Raw genomic sequence first — 22,682 nt, forward strand, 5'->3', positions numbered from 1 at the left:
GATCTTCTCTATCAGACTCCGAAGTGCGTGGGTCCCCCACAGACCCCTAGAATAATGTTCTTTTGCCGTGGGAAGCGACTTATTTGTTTATACATATAGATAGATGTGTGTGTGTGTGTGTGTATTTTGTAGAGAGGGCGGGGTGAGCAGAGCAGGAGGGAGAGAATCCCAAGCGGACTTCACACCTAGCGCGGAGCCCGATGCAGGTCTCAGTCTCATGATCTTGAGATCACAACCTGAGCTGAAATCAAGAAGAAGACGTCTAACTGACCGGGCCACCCAGGCGCCCTGGCAAGCAGCTGTTTTAAAATGGGGTAACATGCAAGGTACAAAGCACAGACACGGCCCAGGAAATAACCATGACTATTTCTTGAGCACTCAGGTGCAATTTGGGCCTCACAACCACTCTCTGACGTTAGTACTAGGGTCCCCACTTTATAAATGTAGGAACTGGGGCTTGGAGAGGTTCTGTGGCTCGCCCTGGGTCACAAAGCTTGCGACAGGGGCTGGACTCTGAACCTGAGGTCTGGGCCTAGGGCTGGAGCTCCCCACCTGCTCCCAGCCGACTCCACACCCCCACCCCGGGGTCCCCTTCTTTCCTGCTGGAGACCAGAGAGTGGCAGCAGGGGGAGCAGGGTGGCTTCCGACGGGCAGAACTGGGCCTGCTAAAGCAGAGGCTGCATGTCAGGGACATCCCATGAGAGGTCGACCCTGCATGGCACTGGGGACCATCCCAGAAGACTGGACACTGGGATTCTCTCAGGGACCAAGAGAGAAGAGGCCGGAGGCACCTGTCACCTCAGATTCAATGGAAATTGATCAGAAGGCCAATTCCTCCAAAAAGAGGTTCTCTGGTCTCTGCCATCTGCACGCTTGTAGGGCTTGGGGGGCACTTCTGTGGAAGAGGAAGACCAGGGGTGGCTGATGGGCTCACCTTTAATTGTAACACACACACACACTCGTTGAGAAATGTGGAATACAGGAAAATATGAAGTGAAAATCTGAGTGCCTTTCTCTGCCTTCTCCTCAACTCACTGCTCAGAAGTCAACTGTGTTTATCACGTGTCCTTCTGGCTCTTTTATTCCTTTCAAGTATCCCACATCTCCATACAGATGCACATGATCTTTTTTTAAAAAAACAAAAAAGGTTATTCGGGTTCATACCGGTCTGTCTGCAAGTTTTCTCTCCCTTAAGGTCATCATTCTATAAACTGACAATTAAAATACGTTAGAGCTTTGTGTTTCTAAGAACCCTTTGTAGATATTTTGAAGAATAAAATCTCCGGGTTCGGCGAATAACCGGCCCTCACAGCTGTGTGTGTCAGATCGCTGTGGGATTTGGCAGAGACGTGGACCGCTTGCAGGTGAGGAGTCAAAGGGAAATCCCTGTGGGATTCTGCCCCGCAACTTCTCCCCTGCCCCTGACTTTCTCCACACACCTGACAGGCGGGGAGGTTGCCCGTGGGTTCTCTCCGTTGAGCACACCCCGAGCGCCCTGGTTTTCTTTCTTAGTTCCGTTTTTGTCGGGAAAGGCCGGCGATTTCCTCTGCACTGGGAAGGGGTTGGTTAACCTGCAGCGGCTCTCAACGCTCACCTCCCGCTGTAACCAGGAATGAACAAACCCTAAGCCTTAAGTGTGCGGAGGCCCAAGGACAGTGTCTGCTCCCTAATGACTGCAGCGACACCAGAAAAATATACAACCAGGTCAAAGGCCTTTTAAAAAACTGGGGGCCCTGGGGCGCCAGGTTGGCTCCGGAGGTGGAGCTCAGACTCCTGATTTCAGGGAAGGATCTCAGATTCCACGTGGCTCTGTGTCTACTTTCTCCCTCTCCCTCTGCCCATGTACACGCTTGCTCTCTCTCTCTCTTTAAAATAAATAAATCATTAAAAAAAAAAAAAAAAGTTGGGGGCCCTGGAGCACCTGGCTGGCTCAGCTGGACCAGCATGAAGTCTCTGGGCGCCTGAGCTCGAGCCCCATGTTGAGCAAAGCTTACTTTTTTTTTTTTTTTTTTTAAACTGGGGGCCCTTGGACTGCTGATGAGTGACTGAGCCTCTGCTGTGTCACCTACTCATTGACTGCGCTGCCGAACGGGACAGTCATCCAGCAGATATCTGCAGACTGACGTCCTAACGCGGCTGTTGGCGACACAGTTACGGACAAGGGGTGGATTCTGCAAGGCCTGCGGAAGTTAGAGCCCCACGCATTTTACAGGGAAGGATGCCGCCCGGCGACGCTGTCCCTGCACACACGCGTTCTTTCCGACGGCTCGACTAAGCCGCCATCCAGGGACCCAGCCGCGGGGAGCTGGTGGGGGGCCAGCGCGGCGGGGAGATGGCTTTGCGCCGCCGGGCCCCGCCCCCGGACCGCGAAGGAACGTTCCCGGAACGGCCGCCAGAGGGCGCGCGCGGCGCGCCGACCTGGAGCTTCGCGCTTTGTCCCACCGCGCGGCCCGTCGCCCGGCGCCGCGGCGGGAAATACGACGCGCTCCTCCCGGCCACCGCCTCCTTCTGCTCTCGCGCGCCTGCTGGGGTCTGCCCTGCTGTGATGGAGGAGGAGGAAGACGGAGCGGCCGAGGAGCAGCAGCGATTCTCCTACCAACAGGTACGGGAAAGTCGGGTCCCCGCCGGGCTGGGGGAGGACGGCGTCGAGCTTCCGGAGAGGGAAAGCCCCGGAAGCCTCCGCCGCGCGCTCCTGGGGGCGCGTTCCCGGGGGCGGAGAGCGCGCTCCGGCCGCCTGCGCTTGCGCCAGCTGGGCTGCCGCGGGGGTTGCTGGGAGGCGGTCTCCAGGGCAACGCGGGTTGGAGTCGGGCGGAGGGGAGCCGCCTTCTGGCTGGGACAGCCGGTCGGCCTTCTCAAGACCCGGCCGTGGTGAGCATAGGGTGTGCGCCCCGAAAGGGGATCCCGGCGAAGCCCTCCGCGCGGGGCCGGCTCGTCGCCGCCGGGACGTGCGCGCTCCGACCTGCAGACGCGGGGACGGCGTGCGAGCCCGATGGCCGGCCGGCTCCTTCCCGCGTGGGTCCCAGCCCCGGCCCCGCAGCCCGAGCGGCGCGCGGCTCTGCCCCGGCCCGGCCGGCCCGTCCGCAGAAGCCGAGCGACCGGACCCTCCTCCCAGGGCGGTTGCGGGCAGCGCCAGGAACCAGCGCCCGGCGCGGAGGCCCGAGACCGAACCGCAACGCCCTGAGGAGGTAAAAAGCAAGAACCAGGGCGGCCGCCCCGAAGAGGGTGAACTGAAGAGCCGGGAATGAGCTCAGTGCCCGGGAGCTGTTTGCGCACCGCCTGCCTTTCTCTCGGGAAGCGCACGGTTGCGGGGAAAGTTGCGGGACTAGTGCACGCAGCAGCCGCGTGCCTCGAACCCGCAGTCACCCGTTGCTAGCGCTTGGCTGCATTCACTCCTTTGCTCTTTTTTTCTGAGTCACTGGCGATTTCACTGCGGGTATCTTCACACTTTCCCGTTAAGTTTTCGTACCTTCGTACCTTCGTACGAAGTGACGGGGTGTGCACTTCCGTCCGTGACCTCCAGTACCACACTCAGGCAGTTCACTGTTGGGAAAATCCTCTTGCCCGACGTTCTGTCCGTTCGCACAGTTCCCCAGTTGTCCCGAAGCTGTTTCTCCTACTGGTCTTTTTTCTCTCATCCAGGATCCAGTCAAGGGGCATAACTTGAATTTAGTCATCCTGTCTCTTTGATCTTCCCTGGAACGGTTCTCCTCCACCTTCTCCGTCTTTTCCTGACGTGGACGGTTTTGAAGAGCCCACTGGTGGCAAAGGTGTCCTGGGAGATCAGCTCTGAGAGCTGGGCTGTCTTCTCCAGTTTTGTATTCTCAGACCCTAGTCCAGAGCCTGGCCTCCTGTGGACAGTCGGTGCTCGCTGAAGAAATGAGTAAGGCTGCAGAGATGGGCCGAGCAGGCTGCCGCTCATTCCTCCGCTGTTCTTGGCGCTGGGTGGACAGGAGGGAACGAAACTGTCAGGGTCCTGCCCTTGAGCCAATCAGGATCTAGGGGTTCAGCCTTGAAGTGCAGGGTTGTCTGCATCACTGAAGAAGGCACTTGGCCTGGTCCAGGAACATGCAGAAGGAGGAGGGACAGAAAACTTCTGGAACATTCAGAAGGCTCCCTGTCCTGTTCCTGTAATGACACCCCCACCTGTACATAAAAAAGATGACCAGGGAGGCTTTTTATCCCTCCCAGGGTGATGGCCTCTTTGTCTTCTCCTACCATAGGCCTCAACTTACCTTTTGACATCTGAAACTAAGAAAGGTCATTGCCCTTGCTTATCTCTCTGGCCTTTCCCGGGGGGTCCTGGACCCGTGTTTCTGCAGTTCCTCCTCCTCCGGTCTCAGCTGTGAACACGTGCTAGTAGAATTTATGCTGTTGGGGTTCAGCTGCCCCCCCTGTCCAGTTCAGTTCTGTCTCTAGCATAGAGGAGGAGCACATCCAGGGGCACAGTAAGTTTGTTGACAGCAGACTGAGATCTTGGCCTGGCTTTGTTTTGCTTCTTTGCTCTTCTGCAAGGGAAAGCTCTGTTCTTGAGTATCTAAAAGGGTTGCTAAGGAACAGTGAGGGTCCTGGTAAGGAACAGGGAAGGCTAGCAAGTTAACAAATCAAAAGAAGGTAGGAGGTGTCCTCATAGGCCTTTCTCAGCATGGTCCTGAGTGTTTGTCCTTTGTCGCATGTGGGCCTGAGGCTGGCAGAGACGCAGCAGAGGGGTGGGATCCTTTCACATTTCACTACAGTAACTCTTGTCTGGTTTTTCATTGTTTCCGAAACACCTAGCATATGCTTTTGCTCAGTAGGAAAGGGTGCGTGTTTGTGGAATATCTGGGTGAAATCATGCAGATATTTTGCAAGTGCGAGTCTCACTTTTCTCCCCGCTGACCTGCCATTGTAATTCCTTATCTTTACTTGACCTAAATCATAACCATTAGCAAGGAAGTAATGTTTCTCCAAGTCACACTCCAGAGGGCCTCACTAATTTATTAGTACACTCGAAAAGTCACGCAGCCATTATGGAAAGTGCTGAAGGAATTAGGCTGAGCAGACCCTCTCCTCCGTCTTAATTTTCAGAGACGCGGAGAGCTCTTATCTGCAACCTCACCCATGAAGTATTTTGCTTTTTTGCTTCAGAGGCTGAAAGCAGCCGTCCACTACACTGTTGGTTGTCTCTGCGAGGAGGTCGCATCAGACAGAGAGATGCCTTTCAGCAAACAAACCATCGCAGCGATCTCGGAGCTGACCTTCCGCCAGTGCGGTATGAAGCCAGGGCCTTCTTCTCTGTGGATAGAAATCCCCCAAGTAGCTTTGCCCGGGAAAAACGTGTGGCTGGTCCTACCAACAGGTGGAGAACATTACCGTTGGGTACTATTCATGAAACATTCCTTTTCTTGGCTGTAAGATTCAGATGTTTTATGAAAACATCTACTTCTGATACCTAACCACTGGGCATGAATCCTTTTATTTCTTCTGTTTTAAAGTACCTGGAACATTAGTGTAATAGACATTGTAATAGACATGACATTGTAATAGACAATGTAATAGACATTACATTTTTATCTCATCGCTTTATAACATTTTTATATCGCCCATGCCATGTTCATAAGACAGCTGAGCTTATGGCATTGGTATCTGCCCAACATCCAGGGAAATGAATGTCCTCTCAAGCCTTAACTTGTAGCAAAATTTAAAGCTAAGGACTAGTTTCATGGAAGGAGAGGTGTGGCCACAATGACCACAATTATGACAAGGAGGTCATAATGAATAAAATACACAAACCAGGCTAAAGGCTCCCAAGATAGAAAAAGTCAAAACCAGTGAAAAGCTCCTGTCCAGGGATGGGGTGACCCGAAGTGCCTCCTCCCGCCGCAGAAGAGGCTCGATGCATTAGTCACTGTGTTGTGGGAGCTGAGGTTGCACTTTGCCACCTTCCGAAATAAGATTGACATGAAGATCGCTAAAGTACTTCTTTTTCTCTTTCAGAAACTTTTGCCAAAGACCTTGAAATGTTTGCAAGGTGGGTAGAGAGCTTACGTGTCTGATGCCGTGTGTGGTGACGTCCTATTCGCTCTCTCCATCTGCTGGTGCATTTCAGGAGAGCTTTCAGATTTTGTGTGTGTGTGTGTGTGTGTGTGTGGATTTATTGGAAGCTCATCCCTCATCGTGATTCTGCAAGAATAGAACATCTGTTTTAATCACATTCATTCAGACTTGATTTGGCATTTTTGTTTTTAAAATCTCTTCTGAGTACTTTTTGTCAAAGAAGCAGAGTTGTTCAGTTCCCGGTTTAAAGGGAACAAAGAGGGGCGCCCGGGTGGCTCAGTGGGTTGAAGCCTCTGCCTTCGGCTCAGGTCGTGATCCCAGGGTCCTGGGATCAGGCCCGCATGGGGCTCTCTGCTTGGCAGGGAGCCTGCTTCCTCCTCTCTTTCTGCCTGCCTCTCCGCCTACTTGTGATCTCTCTCTGTCAAATAAATAAATAAGTAAATAAATAAATAAAAGGAACAAAGAACAGCTCGAGGGGTAGGAGCGCGCAGGGTGTGTGTGTCCCGCAGGGCGCCGTGTGCCTGCTGTGGCAGCGCCCAGCACCCAGCACCCAGCCGCCGGCACCCAGCGCCTGCTGCGCTCAGCCTCAGGTTCGCGGCATCTGTCACCAAAGAGACACATTCCTTGAGAAGTGGGTGACTTGCTTTTAGTGGGGAACCTTGAGCTTTTACATGTGATTTATGCTCGTCTCTTCAATTAGTATCTCAGGTAATTGAAAACAATCGCAACGAACTGCTTTTACGGAGCAGTTTGAGTGACGGGGGCCGCGAAGGGCTAACGCTTTCCAATTTGCTCCCACCTCTGAGGCGGTGCCAGCCTCTCCCGCAGCCCAAGCTTTCACCTTGCTCCTCTCAGCACTTTGTTGCTGGGGTGAGTGTTTTGAGTGAATTAAAGCAGTAGGGTCTCAGGGCAGGCTCTAAATCTTTCCTGTCCCTGTGTATAGGAATCCCTAAAAACCACTCAGCATCGCCAACTTGGCCAAAAGGGGTGAGATAACATTACGGGATACTAACAGTGCCTGCCATTTCTTCGTTGTAAATTCAGGTGGTGGCTCCTTACGCGACGCCCGTTACCTCCCCCACCATGTCCCCTGCGATCACAATGTGTCACCCCTCTTGCCACGTCGTTCCTTTTTTCGGAAAATACAAATTCTGTTTATTACGAAGGGTGGCACAGAAATGAAATATGTAAGCTCATGATTATTTGGTTTGACCATAGAGTGGATCAGCACCAAGCTGGGTTTCTACATCTCAGCACCGCTGGCATTTTGGCCTGGCTCATTCCGGGTTGCGGTGGGGCCTGTCCTGCGCATTGGAGCGCGTTTCTGGGCCTCTCCGGCCTCTCCCAGGTAGATGCCAGCAGGAAGCCCCCAGTCACGACTTTACCTGCCTTTTCTGTGTTTGCTGTGGGAAAAGACAACGAGTGTTTTTAGGTGCTTCGGTAAAAAATACTAGAAATAAGAATGGAATTGGAAATATTTAGCATTATAATACATTGAGCTTTCAGGACTGGGTGTTTTATGATTGCATAAAGAGGTTGATTTTTTTTTGCTGGCTGCTTGGTGGGTGGGGGCAGAGGGGTGTGTGTCGCTTGGACTGTAAGCTAGGAAGGGCATCACCTAAGTCAGGGGATCTGTGTAAGGATGCTGGCTGGTGCTGTTGCCGAAGTGGGAGAGGGAGAGGCTTACTAAGAGATGCCTCCCCTCTGTGTCCTCCAGAGCTGCCCCTGCTCCCCCTGCCCTCTGAACCCTGAGCCAACACAACTGGGGATTTTCTTTGAAGATTTGTCCTTTGTCTATTTTCGTAATACTTCAGTTTGCTGCCATATAAAAAAAAAAATCCTGTTTTAAAGTTTATCACAAGGTGGGGGTAAGGGGGCTCCTGGTGGCCCAGTCCGTTAAGCATCTGCCTTTGGCTCAGGGCCTGATCCTGGGGTCCTGGGCTCGAGCCCCGTATCGGGTTCCCTGCTCAGTAGGCGCAGTCTGCTTTTCCCTCTGCCTCTCCTCGCTGCTCATGCTCACTGTCTCGCTCGTTCTCTCTCAAATAAATAAATAAAATTTTAAAAAAATTAAGTATATCATGGAATAGAATTGATATGCCCAGAAGGTAAGCTTTGTTTATCCTGTGGCTTCGTGTTTTCCCCGAGGCCACTGTCTTCTAGAACTGTGAGTCCTGCAAGGAGTCTGAAGTGCTGTTTCAGGCAGCTGTGTATTAAATGCTCTTTGTAAGCTGGCTGGGGAGCGAATGGGGATTTATAACATTGTTTCCATGAGGAAAGGGGTTTGAATTTGATACAGTTCACCTGTAAACTATGGAAAATCATTTCCCAATTTAAGTTGCGAATTTCCTTTACTTGGCTTTGAAATCTCCAGTCACCTGATACCGTTAACGGGTTAAAGATGTCACATTTTGAAGAAGATAGATACGAGACAGTAAATAGATTTTAGGAACATTTGGGGAATAGTCTTTAAAACCTGTGTTGCTAAAAGTGTTACATGAAAAACTGCTTTGTAATTTTCCCCCTGGGTAATTTTCTGGAGTCGGTGGTTTGATTTAGAGAGTGTCTGATGTGCGGGCTGCTCTGTTTAGGGAGGCGCTGGCATTAAAGCGGGGTGCAGAGCTGGCACATACCAAGCTGAGTAGCGGAGAGGCTCAGCCTTGTGGTTTCCCAAACACTTCCTTGCGAACAGATCAACGAACCTTACTCTGCAAACAGGTCACTATGCTGCTTCCTCCTGCTTGTTCCTTTTGTGGCACTTTGCGAAGAATGTGAAAACCAGCAGAGCGGCCCGAGCGTGTGTCTGGGGATCACGCTGTGTCCGTGGCACCTAACCGCCCCCTCCTCCTCCTGGTATGTCTGTGGCCTGGCACCCTGCTTTGTGGCGGCTCTGATCTCCCCTCTGACTCTTCCCCTTCTCTGCTGGGCCTTGCGGATGGCTAATTAGAAGTTGTCTCCTGCAGTGGAATCTGTCGCCACGGGCAGATGCTGTCAGTCGTGAGGCGAGGACACGGCCACCTGCACATTTAGTGGGATGTGATGGTTTAATTGAGCCAAATTATGGAGTGTAATTTCTGTAGTTTTATCTTTTTTTTTTTTTTAAAGATTTTATTTATTTATTTGACAGAGAGATCACAAGTAGGCAGAGAGGCAGGCAGAGAGAGAGAGAGGAGGAAGCAGGCTCCCCGCTGAGCGGAGAGCCCGATACGGGGCTCGATCCCAGGACCCTGAGATCATGACCTGAGCCGAAGGCATCGGCTCAACCCACTGAGCCACCCAGGCGCCCCTGTAGTTTTATCTTTAACGGAACAAATAGTCAGGAGGACTGTGTTGGCCAGTCTACCGGTTATTGAGGTTACGAAGATGCCTACTTATTCCTGTGAGCAAAGTTTCTACTTACTTTTGGCGGAAGTAAGAAATGGTGTAATTAGGGGCGCCTGCGTGGCTCAGGTCATGATCCTGGAGTCCTGGGATTGAGTCCCATGTCAGTGTCCCTGCTCGGCGGGGAGTCTGCTTCTCTCTCTCCCTCTGCCCCTTCCCCCTGCTCATGCTCTCTCATTCTCTCTCTCAAGTGAATAAATAAAAATCTTTAAAAAATGGTGTAATTAGAGCAATAAATTATTCACTAGAGCTTATTATCTGAAATTACCTTTTAAAGCAAAGTTAAGAGGCCCGGAATGAGAATTCGAGTCCGAGTTGTGAGCAAGACACCATCCCCAGTTGAAAGGACGTTCTTCGTTCTAGCTCGGCTGTGTCTTGCTGGGAGGTCTGGTGTGGGGGGGATGTTTGCCTGAGCTGCTTCCTGTCATTCAGCCCTCGGAGAAGAGCTTCGGGGTCTTGGGATCTTTGTTCTGCTTCACATCGGTTTAAGCAGAGGCGATCTTTGTGCCGTGAGGTACGGTGCCACTTTCTCTTTCCACTAAAGGCGTGCGCAGACGTGCCGCGTGCGCTTCCTGCCGTGTTCCGTGTGGCCGCTGTGCCCAAGCAAGTGCCCACTCGCGCCCCCGTGGCCTCGGGTGGCGGACGACAGACAGATGGGCTGCTGCTTCCTTGGTCTCTTTATTTAATTAGTGTCTTGGCGAAGTCACTCTACTCATTTTTATGTCATTGTTGCTTAATGAATTTAATCTAAAAAGATGAGCTACTTAGAGATCCTTGCTAGTTTGGAGTCTGACCATGAACTTTTGGGTTTCATCAAAACTCGAAGTGATACTAAACATTTGGGTGAATTGTTCCTGCCCTTTCTACAGACATGCGAAAAGAAGCACAATTAACACCGAAGATGTGAAGCTCTTAGCCAGGAGGAGTAATTCACTGGTGAGAGATGAATTTCTTTCCTCACTCCCCTTTCCCATCAGAATACATTATTCCCAATTAATCACTTCCAGCCATGAAGCGATTCCCCGGGGCACCTTGCATTAAAAACGAGAGAGGGTTGAACCATTCAGACCCGCCCGCAATTTATAGTCTCTCTTTCATTATGATGGATCTTGCTAAGCCAATTTGAAATTTTCTAATCAGCACTCTCTAGATTTCATAATTTGCCTTTTTCGTAATATCTCAAAACTTTGGCCCTGTGTTTCATTTAGCGCATGGTGTCAGAGACAGGCCACAGGCTAGAGCGTGTGGGAGAGTTGTGCTGCGTCGCCCACAGCTCTGATGGCCGGGTATGGAAGGAAGGTCCGCACAGCCAGAATGGACAGAAAACTGAGCAGGTTTCTATCTCTCCAGAGAAATCTAGACGTCGTCTTGGCCACACCCTCATTTTCCAGCTGATGCTGTGATCATCCCTGGCCAGTGGCCGCGACCCGGGCCAGACCCAGGGCAGCTGAGGTTTTCTGACTTTGTCTAATCCTGGCAGTGAGGATCCGTTCCCTTCCCCGTCATGAGCGCGCCGCCAGGGCAAACCTTTGTCTCTCCTCTGCTTCCATCTGCGGTGCCCAGAATAGGGCCTGGCATACAGCAGGAGCTCAATCAGTAGTTGCGTAACAGTTGACAGTTTACAGGGGGCTTTTGTAGGTATTATTTTACATGTATTATTTAAACCTCATAACCACCCCCTGAGGACTTTTCATAACACAATTTATTAGCCCAATTTTGTGGAGTTCCAGAACCTTGCAGAGCTAAACACGGAGCTCTCGGGTGGGTAGCCGAACCCAGACGGTCTAGCCCGGAATCTGGTGCTGCTTCCATTGGGCTCTTTTTTCTAATACCCTCTCTCCAAAGTAGAAGTCAAGGTTAAGGATGATGTGATTTCTAAGGAAAACAGCTAAGGTGGCAGGCGGTGCTGTGTGTCCTCAGGGAAGATACTTCACTCTCTCCAGCCGTTCTGTGTGGGTCACGGCTGGTAGCTGGCCAGCTTCGGCGAGCCGGGTCTGCCTTTTGCAAAGGAATGTGCAGTGCCAGTCATCTTAGAATATTAGCTGGGAAGTTACCTGTGTGTTGGACATATGTTTACTTCCAAATACTGTTTCTATTTTGGGCTTTTAATTTTTTTTTTTCATGACAGAGTTGTGGAGTTGGTAAAATTTACATAGTTTTGTAAAATTCTCCCCGATGATCGGGACTGGAGTATTTCCCTCCAGCTGCTCCGCGATGCTAGCTGAATGTGCTGAGCGGGTGTGGATGGTCCTGGGGCTTGGCAGTATACGTAGGCCTGGCGTGCCTTCTGCTCGCCCCACATTTTAACTCTTCCGGGCACTCGAGGAGCTCCTGCCTGTTGGGTAGCAGCGTGGGCAGCCGTCCCTTGATGTCTGGAGTTGACTGCTTCTTCCAGAAACAAATTGGAAGTTCTGTTTCACTCTGAGGAATGTAACCCAGGGTTTTCCACCCGAATTCTTTGGATGGGGGCGGTTAGGAGGGGTGAGACTCCCTTCCCCTCTCCTAGGCTTATACAGTGGCTTCACAACCAGCCAAAATGTAATTCTTTAATTTTTTTTTTTTTTTTTTGGCAGCTAAAATACATCACAGAGAAAAACGAAGAGCTCACTCAGTTTAACACAGAACAAAAATCGAAGAAGAAGAAGAAACTAGAGGATGACAACACCAAGTCAGTGGCTGCGGCCGCGGCTGCTGGCAAGGACAGTTCTTGACCCTGTGACCCTGTGGCCACCGGCAGCCGCGGCCTCCAGCAGGGGGTGCAGCTGGGAGCAGCGCTGCCACAAAGGGATTTTCTTTCGAAGGGGTCAGTAGAGATTAAAATAAAAGGCTAAGAGGCTTGCTGGGCTGGTTCTCTGAGTCATTGGCTGCAAAAGCTAGTGTCCAAGTGGGAGACGCTGGAGCGGAAGGCTCCGTGTGTCCCCCCCGTGCCAGCACAGGGGCCCAAGTGGTCACTGGCGTCGTTCATCAAGTGGTGGCCACAGTGCCATGTGCTCGACTTTTTCAAGCAAACATCTTCTTTATTCTTTATTCAAACTTATCCTTAAAGCTGTTTTGTTAGTTCCATCGCTCGCCGGTGTGGTTTTTAAGCCTGCATCACGTGTGACCAGGAGGTAAATGGGACTTTCCCAGGTGCACGTTTGGAAAATGTCCATTTTTAAAGGTGATTTTCTCCAGAAATAGCTTATGCCACTTTTCTCTGGCCACCTTGTAGTTTAACTGTGGTTCTATGGGGCGAAGACTTTGCTTGAGAGGAAAACCTCCATTCGCCAGCACTTCTATGTGTGGGGCTCTGGTTCGATCTGTGAGGGCCGGAGCTTGCAGTCTTGCTGTCTTCTCCGCGAGGTGTCAGGGGCGCCCAGGGCATCCCCGTGCCTGCTGGGGCAGGAGGGATAAGGAACGGGACTGCATTCGGGAGCCTTCTCTGGACCAGGCTTCCCCGGGCTCCGCATGCACCTCCGTGCCCCCTCACAGCCTTACGGGGTGGGTCTGATTCTCCCCACTTTACTGATGTGCACACTGAGGCTTGAAGAGGTGGGCACGCTGCCCAGGTCTGCTGACTGGTCGAGATGGTATTCACCCTGGGGGGTGCTCACGCCCAAGGAGGGGGCGAGAGAACAGGACAGATACGGGTCAGCAAAAGACACCCCACAACAGTTGGCTCTCGAGGGAACACATAAACTGTGGGCACAGGAGGGCCCTGGACACAAGCTTCATAGTCACACTGTGTCAAGTGTCACACCAGGTGAGAGAAAGGAATCCTAAAGCTTCTGTCCTGAACGTCCTGCTCCCGCCAAGATCCGGATGGCGCAGCTTCCTTGCCGGGTTGGCTCTGTACGTCCGCATCAGGCGACGCGGGCGGCCGGATGCGGCAGACTTGCCGCAGGGCCACAGACAGGGATGGACCTCCGGGCCTCGCGACTCCAGTGGCGGTGTGACTCCCTGTAGCCCTGTCTTCTCATCCGCGAGATAGGGCGTGCGTGACAGAGGGAATGAGGAGGGCCGCTGCTGGGGGTCTCGTTTTGATGGCTTCCATAGCGCTCTGAACTCCGCATCCACGGGACTGGAAGTGGAGAACTCTGGGTGCCATGGGGGTCCCGCGTCTGGTTACAGGGCGGGGGGGAGCGGTTGGGGGGGGACCCTGGCCCTGGCCTGGGTATGTCGATGAAATTTTCTAGCCAGGTCGGAAACTCGACTTGATGTTCAAGTTATCTTTTGGTGTATTTGCACATTTATGTATGATTATGTTTTTGAAGATTTCATTTATTTGAGAGAGAGAGAGAGAGAGTGCGCGCACATAAGGGGAGGGGAGGGGAGGGAGAGGCGAACTCCCCGAGGAGCTGGGAGCCCGATGGGGGCCTCGATCCCAGCACTCCTGAGATCATGACGTGAGCTGAAGGGAGATGCTTCACCCACTGAGTCCCCCTCATGTCCTGTTTATACTTCAGATGAGAAGGCTTACAACACGTTTTTCATGGCTTGTAGCACAGGAGGGGTCGGACTCTGCGAGGAAGAGCCGACTCCCTTTCCTGGGTTCTCTGAAGCGGCCTCCCCCCGCCCCCATATGCTCCACGTGGGGTTTCGCTCACTCTGGAATGTCCACAGTGATCATTCTGTGTGATTCCGTCTTTGGGGAGAGATGGCAGAACGGACTTAATGGAGGGCCCTGCCTCCGCGGGCTGGCTTCCTGAGTCCTAGAAGCTCCCCTAAACTTGAACCTATTAACCCTTTACCAGGCGATGAACCAGATAAGGAAGTGGGTGTCTCTGGAAGGAATGTGTCCTGGTCACATAGAAGGGGGCAACTTCCGTTTATAATACTTGCTGTCTTCTTGTTAGACCAGTTTTCTTGAAGCACTTGAAATAAAGGGCCGCTGGTGACGTGTTATTACTAAAACTCAGCGGAGTCTGGGAACTGAAAGCCTCCCTTTCTGCACACAGCGGCAGCTGGAATGTGCCGGGAGAGGTCTGCGCGCGCTCAAGCACAGCCGAGGCTTTAAAACCTGTAAGGTCCAGGGGCGCCTGGGTGGCTCAATGGTTTAAGCCTCTGCCATCAGCTCAGATCATGATCCTAGGATCTTGGGATCGAGCCCCGAATCAGGATCTCTGCTCAGCGGGGAGCCTGCTTCCTCCTCTCGCTCTGCCTACTTGTGATCTCTGTCAAATAAATAAATAAAATCTTTAAATAAAAAATAATAAAACCTGTATGGCACAGAAAGCCTTCACTGGGACAAGTTTCTTCCTTTACTGAACTGTGGAATTTCTAAAGAGCCCCTCGGGGTCCTTTAGTCCAGGTTCCCCACCACCTGGGAACTCCGGCAACATTCTCCAGGGACAAGAGCCCTTCTGGTGACAGGACGCTCGCTCTTAGGTTTCTTCTGTACTTAAGAGAAAAATTCCACCCTCAAACTTTCTCGGTTCCATTTGGACCTTTAGAAGGAGCACTCTTGTTTAAAATAATTCAGGACTGAGCTCCTTCTAATCAGAAGTTCCCTTTTGACATCTTTCCAGGAACATGTTCTTGCCTAAAACCTTAGGTTATCAGCTTCCGGAGGGCAGGCTCTGGGCCGGAGAGGTGAGGTTGGGCGCCTTGTGCAGTGTGGGGCTCGCGGCAGGCACCCGGGATACCCGGACCCCGGCGTGGAAGATGTGCTGGTGGAGTAAGTGGGAGCGCTTGGGTTGCCCGGCTCTTGTCGGGGCGGGGGGGGACTCCCACATGGAGAAGGATGGAGAATGTCTTCGTCTTAGCGCTGCCCGATGTCCGTGCCTCTTGTGGGCTCCGCGTGGGCTGGGGTCTTCACAGGCGGGACAGTTGTTGGTCCTCACAACAGCTCTCTGAGGAGGTAAGAAGGTACTGTCTTTTTGTAGCCCCATTTTACAGATAAGGCAACAGGCCACAGAGAGGCCAGGAGCCAAACCTTCAGCCCTCTCCTCGAAGGACCAAGACCAGTGGCCGCTGGCTTAAAGGCAGCCCGTAATGAGAGGGCACGTGGCCTTCCTCCCCCCCGTGGCACCCACCCTCCCCGGCACACTCCCATCGCGCTGGAGCCGTGCTTCCGTTCGTGGGCTGTGGGTGCTACCCCCTGGCTAGGGCTCTCCCGGCCCCTCTAGCGTGGGCGGCATGGGTCCTGCGCAGTTCTGTGGATGCGTGCCAGGTGCTCAGAGTGTCCAAGAAGTCCGTCCAGTAAATTCGGCAAGAGGAAGCAGGCTGAGCTGCTGTGAATTTCTCATCTGTAAAATCTCTCCATCTGGGGGGCACCCGGCAGCCTTAGTCAGTAGAGGAAGGGATCCTTGATCTCAGGGTCATGAGTTCAAGCCCCATGCTGGGCATGGAATCTATTGAATTAAAAAAAAATCTCGGGATGCCTGGGTGGCTCAGTTGGTTAAGTAGCTGCCTTCGGCTCAGGTCATGATCCCAGCATCCTGGGATCGAGTCCCACATCGGGCTCCTTGCTCCACGGGGAGTCTGCTTCTCCCTCTGACTCTGCCTTCCACTCTGTCTGCCTGTGCTCGCTCTCCCTCTGAAAAATAAATAAAAATCTTTAAAAAAAAAATGTTTAAAAAAAATCTCAATTTTTAATACCATTTGTGGGAATTTTCTTAGGCAAAAAAACCACATTATTTTTGTATGTAAAGAAAGGACCAAGCAGCCTGCGGTGATGACCCACGACTCCTTGGGCCACCCCCATTTGGCCTAGAGTGGCCACAAGCCTCCGCAGAGCTGGGCTTGAAGATGGAGATTTCCGGGGGGGGGGGGGCAGGGGTGTGAACCAGGACTCTGGAAAACTGAGAGGGTCCCTCCGTCTTCACTTTTGGAGAGAGCCGTCCCCTCGGTGGCTTCACTCTTCTACTTGGAACCTGGCCGTGGCTGCTGGCCCGTGTGGCAGGTCTGTGGCCAGTGACTCAGTTTACCAGCTGTCTCAGTTGGATGAAGACGGTCTGCGCATTTGCCTGTGGAATTCTCAAACCGGGGCCAGGGAAGGGGAAGCCCCCGCGGGCGGCGCAGAGGAGGACTCCAGGGTCGGGCCTTCCCGGGAGAGCCGGTCAAGTGCAGGGCGTCGAGTCGGAAGTAGCAGGTCCCTCCGGGGCCGGCCCCGCGCTCCGGCACCTGCTGCCCTCGCGTCTGGGTTTGCAGCCTCCCTGCCTGCGTTGGGGAGAACCGCCGGGTGCTCCGAGCACCTCCCTGCACCCCCCCAGGCCCCCTCGTCTCGTCGGCCCACGGCGGATCCCGTCACACCTCACGTGGGCAGAATTTCAGCTCCTCGGCTCCTCAGCCGCCGCTGATTTTCTATTGTGTGAAATCACTTGGCTTTGTGCTCCGGCTTCCTGCCGCCGGCGCGCGTGGTCGCGAGGAAGCGGGGCTGCGGGGGGCCCGCGCACGTGTCGCCAAGTCAGCAGCTCCGCTCCCAACTGGCGCCACCGTCGGCGGCTTTAATGAAGGGGTTAACTCTGTTCCAAAAGCGCTTTTATGGACTGATGGCTTCGGCAGGTGCGTCACTGCCTGAGTGTGAGGGAAGCGGGGACACAGGCTTTTGACAGGCACAGAGACCCGAAACACAGCTGCAGGTGGAGCTTAATTAAAATGCCCCCCCGCACCCCACCCCTCCACGAGACCCAAGTGCACAAAACACCGACTTCGGGGCTGCCCAAGACGAGCGGCCCCAGAGCTTCGGCCCTCAGAATGCCGCCACCTCTCTGCTTGCTGCTGCTGCTGCTGCTGTCGGGGGCCACAGCCCCGGCGGCCCTGCCCCTGGAAGGTGGCCTCAAGGGACACGACGACCAGGTGAGTAGCGTGACGGGCAGGCGAGCCTGCTTTCTGGGCGGCTCGTTCCTTGGCCTCTTTGGATCGCCCCCGTCTCCAGGGCCGAGTGTGTGTAGGACAGTCAGCAGGCAGGGCTGACCCTTGTGGTGTGCCCTTCAGCTGTCTCCGGGGCCCGGGATGTCCCCTCTTAGACCACGGGTTCTCGTTTACCTTCGGAAGTCCCAGCAACCTGCAGAGAGCTCAGACACTCAAGCGGGAGCCTCCCTGCCAGGCCATCTCCATCACGTCATCTTTGAAACGGCCCGCATTATTCACACATGCTTCTAGAATCTTAATTTATAGGTATGGGACTCTTCTCACTGGCTCAGATTCATTGACATCATTACAGTTTCTGTTGTGAGAATTCGTGACTTTGTAAGGTGATTTATTTTTCTCTCTTCCCCCCCCCCCCCATTTTGAAAAAGTTCCAAGAAAGAGTACATAAAGTTGGCCATTAAAAATGGATTTTTCTCTAAAATTACCAGATGAGTTTCAGACAAGTCATTTATCATCAGGTTACTCCTAGAAGCTTTCTAAGGAATTTGAAAGAGGGGAATATCACGTCTCAATCTGATCTGTCTCAAAGAGTAATTTGTGGACATCCAGGAGTCAGACCGGGCTTGGTGGCGGTCTTGGCGGCGGGGAAGATGATAGATTCCCTGCCCTCTTCTAATGAAGGACCTCGGCCAAGATTATGGGCCAAACAAGCCATTTGTTTTCTTTGAAAATTCTTAACTTTTCCTTCTCTAATTAGAACTATTTCATTAAAGTGTTCTCTTGAGTTCTTCATCCTTTATTTTTTAACTTTCTCATCCTTTAAATGGAAATGTGATTTATTCTTTTGAAACATCTTTTTTTTTTTTTTTTAAAGGAAGGAATTATGGATCTTTTAATGCTGGCTGAACCAGATGGTTGATTATTTTTCTTTCCTTTGTTCTCTGCTTCTTTTTAAAAGCATCTGCAGGAAGGGATGGAAATGAAGAAAAACAGCCTCTTGACTTTCCTGTCTGGGTGGTACCAGTGGGTGTCCCAGGCGGGTGCAGCTCCCTTCCCAGGAGGGGGAGTCGGGGAGGCGGCCAAGCGACAGGACATCCCACCCCCTCAGCGGTCACTGCGGGAGAAGACACCCTGCAAGGATTTCTTCTGGAAGACCTTCTCCTCCTGCAAATAAAACTCCACCCCATCGCTCACGCAAAGGAGTGTAACGAACCATCTGAATAAAATGTATTAACAGCTGTGGTCTTTCTTCTACTTCCCGAGTAATATGAAAAGTTTTATTTATTTATTTATATCTTAAAATATTTTATTTTTAGGGGCACCTGGGTGGCTCAGTGGGTTAAAGCCTCTGCCTTCGGCTCAGGTCATGATCCCAGGGTCCTGGGATCGAGCCCCGCATCGGGCTCCCTGCTTGGCGGGGAGCCTGCTTTCCTCTCTCTCTCTGTGCCTGCGTCTCTGCCTACTTGTGATCTCTGTCAAAAAAATAAAATAAAAATCTTAAAAAAATGTATTTTATTTTTAGTAATTGCCACACCCAACGTTAGGCTTGAACTCAGAATTCCAAGATCAAGAGTCCTGTGCTCCACTGACTGATCCAGGAGGGCGCTCCCCAAAGTGAACATTTTGATAAAGATTTTCATGTTTTCTGCTGTAGGGGACCCACTGGGCTTTCTTTCCACCTTCGTTATGTGCTTGGAAGGTCTTCCTTTTTCTCCCTTACTTTGATTTAAAACAGCTAAAGGTGACATATTTAGGAATCCAGAATGACATCTTACTCAGTTTGTTTTCATAGAAATTGTCTAATTTTAAAAAATATTTCCCTCATATTAGAGGCAAATTTTTAACATTGTGCTCCAAGGGCAAAATAATTACTTCTTGTGTTTCAGCAAAAACCAATTTAAAAACAAATGTCATGCTCTCAAGCATGTTCTCCTGTTCACATACTTAGAAGAAGAGTTCCATTCAAACCTGCTCTGATAAAATACCCGCACTGGTTTTCATTAGCAACTTAATTTTAATTTGTTACAGTTCTTTCATGGATCAGAGCTTCTACATTTGCGTCTTGAAGAATGAAGTCTGTTTGTTCCAAGGCCTTATTTCAAACCAAATACACAGCAGGGCTGCTCTCTGGCCTGATTGCCTCAACTTCTAATTCCAGACTATCAGGATCACAGGGTCTAGGCTTTGTTCCGTGACAGATGCATACATGTATTTTTTTAAAAATATATTTATTTATGTAAGACAGAGTGGACACACAAGCAGGGGGAGCGGGAGGCAGAGGGAGAAGCAGGTTCCCCGCAGAGCAGGGAGCCCGAGGCGAGACTTGATCCTAGGACCCCAGGATCATGACCTGAGCTGAAGGCAGACGCTTCACCGACTGAGCCCCCCAGATTCATATATGTATTGATATCGTTACGTGCATAATTGTGACATTTTCCCGATCCTCAATAATTTCCACAGAAGGGACAATGAGTGATGGCTACACAGGAGGGGCGTTTCTTTTTCTGTGATATGAGGCCGAGCAGCTTTCAAGCGGCACGCGGACTGGGATTTGGGGCTGGTCCAGTGAAATGATGGGTGAACAAGTCAGTTTCTAAACCCCCAATCAGGTCTTTATTCTCCCCATAGCCCCAACGTCCTTGCTCGATTCTGTGTATCGTTTATGGCTCTTGAATGACAGACTCTAACGGAAACTTCCAGGGTGATGGTATTTAGATGCTAAACTTTGAAGCTACGTGGAGTTACGGGAAGTTTCTGGGGGTCTGATATGAGGAAGCTTGGCAAAGGCTGGCTGGAGGAGCATCGTCATCGTCTTTTCTCTGGACACCAGGGGAGCAGGCGCGGAGGACTGCTGACCGTTCCGTTCTGTTTTCTGCGGCGCTGAGCTCGTGTTCATAATTACGAGCTGAGTAAAGTATAATGTGTTCGAGGAGCCTTAATAGCACCCGCACTTCCAAACACAGCAGCTTTAAGAGACTGGTAATTGGGTCAGTGCCCTGGTGCAGGATGCCAACCTGAAGGGCCAGCTAACCTTCAGAACTTGGTCTTTTAAGATTTTTCTAGAAGAAATAGCCTGCTCATTGTTTTTCAGTTTCAACTGGGGTCATACATGCAGAGTCCTTAGGATTGGGGACTTTTAACTTTGAACTAAATAATATCTGAAGGATAATGAGGCTATGCTAATGAGACTGGCAGGACATCTGTCAAGTCTAAGCTTACCTTATTTGGTTCCGGGGCTTAATAAAACGTTAACTGGCCGCAACTGCATGGTAGGCTAGATTAATATGCTCATGATGAATATACATTAGGGTGAAATGGGTATATTAGGGCAATTTTCTACCATCAGGTTTCACGTAGACTTTTCTTGAAGTATACCTTTGTGTAGCTCCACATAGACAAGTGTGTAGATGTGGTCGTCAGCACCTGGACAGCTTGTAATTCATTCTTGCGTGCTTCTTTTTTAAAAACTTGTTATTTGAGAGAGAGAAGCACAGATGAGCGGGGGTTAAGGGCAGAGGGGGAGAGAGAGAATCTCAAGCAGACTCCATGCTGTGGGCAGAGCCCAATGCGGGGCTCGATCCCACGACCCTGAGATCATATCATGGGCTGAAATCAAGAGTCACACGTTCAACTGACGGAGCCACCCAGGCGCCCCTCTTGCATTGATTTCTAATACTTGGCACCAGAATGGATCCTTAACTGCTGAGAAAGAATTCAGTGTGACACGAACACTCGACAAAAATCCTTCCTAGTAGCCCTATTTCAGGACTGATGGCAAACCATTCTAGGCTTTAGGAAACTCAGACCAATAGGCTCATGGGAGACACTTAAAAAACTTGAAAGTAGTAGCACCTGCTGAAGGGATCACCCACATCCTAATACCAGCTTCTTCAGTAGCGCTATGGGTTCCATTTTTAAAGAGTTTATTTCAATAACCTCTACAGCTAGTGTGGGGCTCAAACTCTTGAGATCAAGAGTCGCACCTTATGCCAACTGAGCCAGCCGGGAGCCCCTGGGTTCCATTTTGAATAAATCGGAAGAGGAAGAGTTAGGTAGGTTTTATTTTTTTATTTTTATTTTTTAAATATTTTATTTATTTATTTGACAGAGAGAAATCACAAGTAGATGGAGAGGCAGGCAGAGAGAGAGAGAGGGAAGCAGGCTCTCCGCTGAGCAGAGAGCCCGATGCGGGACTCGATCCCAGGACTCTGAGATCATGACCTGAGCCGAAGGCAGCGGCTTAACCCACTGAGCCACCCAGGCGCCCCTAGGTAGGTTTTAAAAAGAAGGAAAATTTCAGTTTCTAGATGAGAAAGGAAGAGGCAACGGGCAGCTGGGCTACCATTTCTAGCTTGTCGTAACACTAATAAAAGTAACACTGATTTATCTTTTCCACTTATAATTAGTTAAGGGATCAAAAATACATGTGCTTGTCTTGTTAAAATAATAGTAAACTGGAGGAAAAGCTACATTTTGGTGATAGTTCTTAGACAACTGTTGGGAAATGCTGAGGAAAATCCACTATCTGTCCATTAACCTGTTGGTTCATTTCCTCGTAATTGCAAAGTGTGCTCTTTTTTTTTTTTTTTTTTTAAGATTTTATTTATTTATTTGACACACACAGAGAGAGAAATCACAAGCAGACAGAGAGGCAGGCAGAGAGAGAGGGGGAAGAAGGCTCCCTGCCGAGCAGAGAGCCCGATGTGGGACTCGATCCCAGGACCCCGAGATCATGACCTGAGCCGAAGGCAGAGACTTAACCCACTGAGCCACCCAGGCGCCCAAGTGTGCTCCTTTTAAAAAATAGATTTTATTTTTGAGTAATCCCTACAACCTGCCTGGGGCTTGAACTCACAACCCTGAGGTCCAGAGTAACATGTTCTATACTGACAGAGCCAGCTGGGCGCCCCTGCAAAGTATGTTCTGATTTAGTTTGAGCAAACAGTGAACTCTGAGGTTCTGCAATCCGAAAATTCAGTGCATTTACTGGGAATGAGTCTATCCCCATCATTGGAAGCCTTCCAGTGGGACGGAGGACCCCACTGTCAGAGGACTCACGCAGTGGCTGGGTGTTGAGAAATACCACTTATAAAGTCCTTAAAAACTTCAGGTAATGCAAGACACAGCAAGTGGGCGCCTGGGTGACTCAGACCCTTAAGCATCTGCCTTCAGCTCAGGTCGTGATCCCAGTGTCCTGGGATCGAGTCCCATATCGGGTTTCCTGATCAATGGGGAGCCTGCGTCTCCCTCTGCTCCTCCCCACACTCGCGCTTGCTCTCTCTCTCTCTCTCTCACACAAAAATAAGTGGATAAAATCTTTAAAAAAAGAAAAAAAGAAAAAAAAGACACAGCAAGATATTTTAAGGCAAAACCCTACAAATAAAATAGAATGGAGGAAAAACCCTGAAGCACCCCCCCAAAAAAAGAACAAAAGAAAAAATTGAGTGGATGGCTAAGAAATAAAAGAGCTAAACAAT

At 51.1% G+C, this 22,682-nt stretch overlaps 2 protein-coding genes across 2 annotated transcripts; both read left to right on the plus strand.

Moving 5' to 3' along the window:
- The first annotated feature begins 2,317 nt into the window (after positions 1 to 2,317).
- On the plus strand, positions 2,318 to 12,249 carry CENPS (centromere protein S). The gene is made up of 5 exons (XM_059375340.1): positions 2,318 to 2,602; positions 5,125 to 5,248; positions 5,974 to 6,007; positions 10,281 to 10,347; positions 11,985 to 12,249. Exons 1-5 carry the CDS (start codon positions 2,333 to 2,335, stop codon positions 12,120 to 12,122), a joined length of 633 nt encoding a protein of 210 aa, XP_059231323.1. The 5' UTR covers positions 2,318 to 2,332; the 3' UTR covers positions 12,123 to 12,249.
- Positions 12,250 to 16,732: 4,483 nt separating this feature from the next.
- On the plus strand, positions 16,733 to 18,422 carry CORT (cortistatin). The gene is made up of 2 exons (XM_059375341.1): positions 16,733 to 17,190; positions 18,164 to 18,422. Exons 1-2 carry the CDS (start codon positions 16,990 to 16,992, stop codon positions 18,377 to 18,379), a joined length of 417 nt encoding a protein of 138 aa, XP_059231324.1. The 5' UTR covers positions 16,733 to 16,989; the 3' UTR covers positions 18,380 to 18,422.
- Positions 18,423 to 22,682: the final 4,260 nt, after the last annotated feature.

This window comes from Mustela nigripes, chromosome 14 (genome assembly GCF_022355385.1).
Source record: "Mustela nigripes isolate SB6536 chromosome 14, MUSNIG.SB6536, whole genome shotgun sequence".
Taxonomy (NCBI): Eukaryota; Metazoa; Chordata; class Mammalia; order Carnivora; family Mustelidae; genus Mustela; species Mustela nigripes.